Source organism: Crocodylus porosus, unplaced genomic scaffold (assembly GCF_001723895.1).
Source record: "Crocodylus porosus isolate Cpor-Errol unplaced genomic scaffold, CroPor_comp1, whole genome shotgun sequence".
Taxonomy (NCBI): Eukaryota; Metazoa; Chordata; order Crocodylia; family Crocodylidae; genus Crocodylus; species Crocodylus porosus.
This window is the reverse complement of record NW_017728950.1, coordinates 64963702-64968831: the sequence shown is the minus strand read 5'-3', so window position 1 is coordinate 64968831 and position 5130 is coordinate 64963702. Positions and strand designations below refer to the sequence as shown.

General features: G+C 39.7%; 1 protein-coding gene across 3 annotated transcripts in view; it reads left to right on the top strand.

The window, feature by feature from the left end:
* Window positions 1–4800, top strand: part of ALDH1A1 (aldehyde dehydrogenase 1 family member A1) — a 53229-nt gene extending 48429 nt beyond the window's left edge. For all 3 annotated transcript variants that reach the window (XM_019554985.1, XM_019554987.1, XM_019554984.1), the window contains one exon: window positions 4185–4800. In XM_019554985.1, coding sequence (XP_019410530.1) covers window positions 4185–4257 — 73 coding nt within the window. In that variant the 3' untranslated portion in view covers window positions 4258–4800. The remainder of the gene's footprint in view (window positions 1–4184) is intronic.
* Window positions 4801–5130: the final 330 nt, after the last annotated feature.

Here is a 5130-nt window from a genome sequence, read left to right as displayed (position 1 = left end):
CTCTCTCTCTCTCTCTCTCTCTCTCTCTCTCTCACACACACACGCACACACACACACACACACACACACACACACACACACACACACAAGTAGGGCTGGAACCCTGAATATTTGAGGTTTGGTTCATTTTCAATTTGGGTCACTTCTTTTATCTGAACTGGCTTATTCAATCACTAGTCTTAATATTAGTAAGTGAGCCATGTAAATGAGTAACATAGTGAAGGAAATCACATGATGTAAGCTTGTTCCATGAAATAACATTATACCTTCTGATTTTTCAAAAGTGAATTGAGAGCAGCCATTTGCCAGTTTCTAAAGAGGTATAACTTTCTCACTACACGGGTAGCAAAGCGCTGGACAAGTTATCCAGAGCAGTTGTGGAGTTTCCAGCCTTGGACGCTTTTCAGACCTAGCTAGACAAAGCCTTCGCTGAGATAATCTAGTTGGGGGTGGTCCTGCTTTGAGCAGAGGGTTAGACTAGATGAGCTACTGAGGTCCCTTCTAACCCTACTTTTCTATGAATTTATGATTCTATAAAACAGCAAAGTTTCATCTATATTAATTTGTTAACTGACTGTATCATAAAATACAATAGAGGGGTATGGGGCATCCAGGAACTTGGCACTAGTACAGATATCTAACAGAAATCTGGATCATAAAAAAAGGAAGCATTGCCAGAGAAAACTAATTTTAATGTCAAACATTTTTCTAAACATCATTTAGAAAAAACATGTTTAACACTGAAACAAATGCATGAGAAAAATCTGCTGAGTAACAAGAAAGGAAATGTGTCAGGCCCCATAAACTTTCACAAGCTTTAACAGAAAGCTCCATAAGTAACTATTACAGTGGCTATTATCCCATTTTGCTGCTACAGTGTAAATTACTGACTGCTAGAATTAACAAGATGCCTCCTTGAAGAAGTTGGAAAAAAACCCAGGAAAAGATTTCTCTCAGTGTCCTAATAGTAGATAAGCCTGTTTTTTCTCATATTCATATCTAGCAAATTGGCTGTGAAAGGCAACATGCGTATCACGCTGAAGCTTACTGTGCTAAAAACAATTACATGTCTAAACACGCTGCATATGTTTTTAAAGAAAATATGAACTATCTAAGTATGCAGGCAATTCTGATTTCATAGTGTGAAGTTTAAAGGGCTACTGTGATATACTAGGGATTAGTCAGACTTGAAATTTTTTGACTAATTAAAGGTTTTTATGATCGGTTTATTATTAATAGAGTTGGGGCCATGAATTGACATTGTGACCATGATGGTCTAGGAAGCATACACAAGACAAGGATTTTTGTAGGCAATATCTTTTATTGCTTCAGCTGCATGGCAGGGATAGACTTAGGTAAGCTTTTGACGAGCTTCACTGGTGAAAAAGACGTGAAGAAGAACGCACTGTATTCAAGAGCTTGTCTAAGTCTATCCCAACAATGCAGCTGGTCTAATAAAAAATATTACCCACAAAATCCTTACTTCTTGCATGTTTTCTGGACCATCTTGGCCTTTACACCTCAGTTCTATTACCCACAAAAAATCCCTGCTCCTTGCTTATTGTGTTGTCTACATAAGACTTGAGAGCAAACACTTTGAGTCTTGAGGCCTTGTTACATGGTAATTTTGTGCAGCTCCTGGAACTCACCCGGAGTGTCTGCACATTAACACCTGAAACTGGTTTTAAGCACTCATTATGCCACTCCAGGCCAGGATTATTTCTGATCCATGCTACCCAACTTGTGTTACACTACGGTGTAGCCGCTCTAGGATACACCTTAATGCAAACAACCACTCCCCTGCTCCCATCTGCTGCCCTAGATGAGGCCCACTGCTTCCCCTGCCCTCCCCAGCACCCCAGATCACCACTCATGGCCCTCTTTCCCTCCCCCTGCTCACTTATTTGTAGCTGTTCACACTATGTCTCAAAGGAGCAGGCAGAGAAGGGTTAATCTGCCTGCCTGGATACTGCTGCTGCTGCTTTGTAGGTAGGCTCAGCCTCTAAAACAGCAGCATCTGCCAGCAGCAACTGGGAAGGCAGATTAACCCTTCTCTGTCTGCTCCCCATGGCTATACAGCTGGGCAGCTACAAGTAGGTAGGGGCAGGGAGGTTGGGGGGAACCCCAAAGAGCAGGGTGTGGAGCCCTGGGGCAGGGAAGCTCAGAATGGAAGGGGTAGATATTCTTGCCTTTCAGTCCTCCAGGCTCTTGCTAGCCTGAAGTGTGACTGCTCCAAACTCAAGCTAGCACTAACACCAATCAACATATGTGCAGCTCACAGTGTGAAGTGTAACAAGGCTCTTAGGAAATGTCAATCTATCACTTCCATACTGTAAGTCAGAGGTAGTTAGCTGTGTTAGTCTGAAGTCAGGAATAATATACAACATTTTCAAAAGTTTTAGAAAGCATTTCCAGGTTGACAGTTTTGTAGCAGCAACATTTTTTTCTGTCATTTGGCACAGTCATTGTCATTCAGCGTGTGTGGATCAAATGAGGGCCCTAAATTGAAGCACTGGGTTTTTAAAAACACCACTTCAATTTTGGGCTGATTAAACCCCTGTGTTGTGCATACACCCCATTGACTTACCTGGCTGTCTGGTGGTGGGGAGGGGAAGGTGAGCTGCCAGTGGGTGGAGTGGTCCCTGGGCTGCGGTGGGAGGGCTCGTATTTCCCTTGGCACCAGTGGCGGCCCCCACCCAGGTGGCACCCACCCACAGGCACCTGGTTTGGGTGGGGGATGGGAGAGAAGCACTGGGCCCCTGAGCAACTCAGGCAGGCTTGGGGGTGAGGTGGGGTGGGGTGGGGGTATTAGGCTTACCACTTTTCTTGGGTGGAGCCTGCCTTCCCGGGCTGCTGCCAGGCTGCCTGCAGGGTTTCCTACAGAGCCACAAACCTGCACAGAGCTGCGCCCCAAGTCATTTAAGGCTTATTACACTGCCAAATTTCCTACAGTGGCTGCAATTAATGTGATACACTGCTAAGGTGTGCAAACACTGACACCACTTAAGCAGTGCAAAAGCATTTAGCCGACTTTAAAGTGCTGTGCACACACGCCCCTCATTTCATCTACACATAGCCATTCACTATAACATTTTGCTGTGTAGAATAAAGCCTAGATTTGGCGGCTTAGAAATTTAATTTAGAGACGTGTTAAGTTGATGCCTATAGACAAGGGGGGAGGCTGCTCTGAAGCTCTGTAATTACAGTATGTTGATTAATTGAGTCTGCTCCAGAGTCTGCAAAATGTACAGAGCTGGAACTTCTGTATAACAGTGATAAGTCTGGTATAAAATTTTAGATAAACCTGATAATGTTTCTTATTAAAGAACAGTCTCTATTCATTGTGTTTGTCATTAAAACATATTAAATTGGCTGTCGGAAAACTAAACATCCTAATTCTTTGGAAGTGTCTTTTACAGAAGAAGACACTTTTTCTGAAGCCTTTTATACAGAAAGAAGAAATTATTAATTTCTTCTACATACTTTTCTGAAAATGTTGAATTTGTCCCTTATGTTAATTACTGCATAAAAGTAATTTGGATGTAAACCTTATTAAAATCCACCTTAAAACCTGATAATGTTTCTTTCATTGGTACTTTAGCATGCATTAGTTTTCACTGGACATACTGTACAATACATTTTGTACATTTTGGAATGAAGAACGGTCTCTATTCATTGTGTTTGTCATTAAAACATATTAAATTGGCTGTAGGAAAACTAAATGTCCTAATTCTTTGAACGTGTCTTTTACAGAAGAAGACTGAAGCATGGACATAAAGTTCTAGGCAAAATTAATTGAGTCTACTGGAGTGTGCTAATTAGAGTGCCTCTGGCAGCCTCCTTATCTCACATATAAGCAGCATCCCAATGCTTCAAAATGGCAATGGTGCTTTAACTAAAGCCCATTCAACATGAGGGGATGCTGATACACGAGCTGCTGTGACAGCTTTTATTAGAGCTGTTCTCAGAGTAGTGCCTCCACCCCCAGAACACATGTAAAAATGCCCAATGTTTAATGCCAAAAAGAAAGTTTATTAACATGTTTCTTGGGGAGCTTCACTGTATAAAAAGCTTCAGAAAAAGACAAGAAAACTCAAACTTACATACAATACTAAAGCAAAATCTTCTGAGATATCACTCATATAGCATCATTGCAATAAGCATTGTTGTTGTTTCTTATCTAGGGGAGAATATGGCCTTCATGAATATACAGAAGTTAAGACTGTCACAATTAAAATTCCAGAGAAGAATTCATAGTGATGTTTCAGCTGTAAAATTTAGTAGCTCCCAATGCTAAGAAAATCTGCAAAGTCCAACTGTGTTGTGAAAAGTTTTATATCCCAAGTTATTCTTTTTTCTTTCTGTTTGTAAAAGATGCATTTGCTTACATTAACATTATAAAGAACAATGTAGAAACCTTAAATATAATAAACCAAGAAAGGAAGTTTTTTATGTCTAGTGCGTTGCTAACAAATTTTGAAATTCTCATTGAGAAAGGACTAATTTTTATTCTATAGTGCTATGAAAATCTACTTTTTCATAATACATACTACTTGTACAGTAAGTTTTAGCATGTTCTTCTAAATGGTAAACAATAAGTTGCCTTTGCATTTTCTTCTCTTTGAAATGTTAAAAAAGCACTTATAAGTACCTCTTGGTAGATGCTCTTTTCTGTGTCTTTAGAAAATTATTAATTTCTTCTACATACTTTTCTGAAAATGTTGAATTTGTCCCTTATGTTAAGTACTGCATAAAAGTAATTTGGATGTAAACCTTATTAAAATCCACCTTAAAACCTGATAATGTTTCTTTCATTGGTATTTTAGTATGCATTAGTTTTCACTGCACAAACAGTACAATACATTTTGTATGTTTTGGATTGAAGAATTGTCTCTATTCATTCTGTTTGTCATTAAAACATATTAAATTGGCTGTAGGAAAACTAAATGTCCTAATTCTTTTGAAAGTGTCTTTCACAGAAGAAGACTGAAGCACGGACATAAGGTTCTAGGCAAAATGTACAGAGCTGGATCTTCGGTATAACAGTGATAAGTCTGGAATAAAATCTTAGATCAGAAGCAGTAGTTCTTTGGTATAGCAGAGATGTATTACAGCCTTCCTGCTATTCCA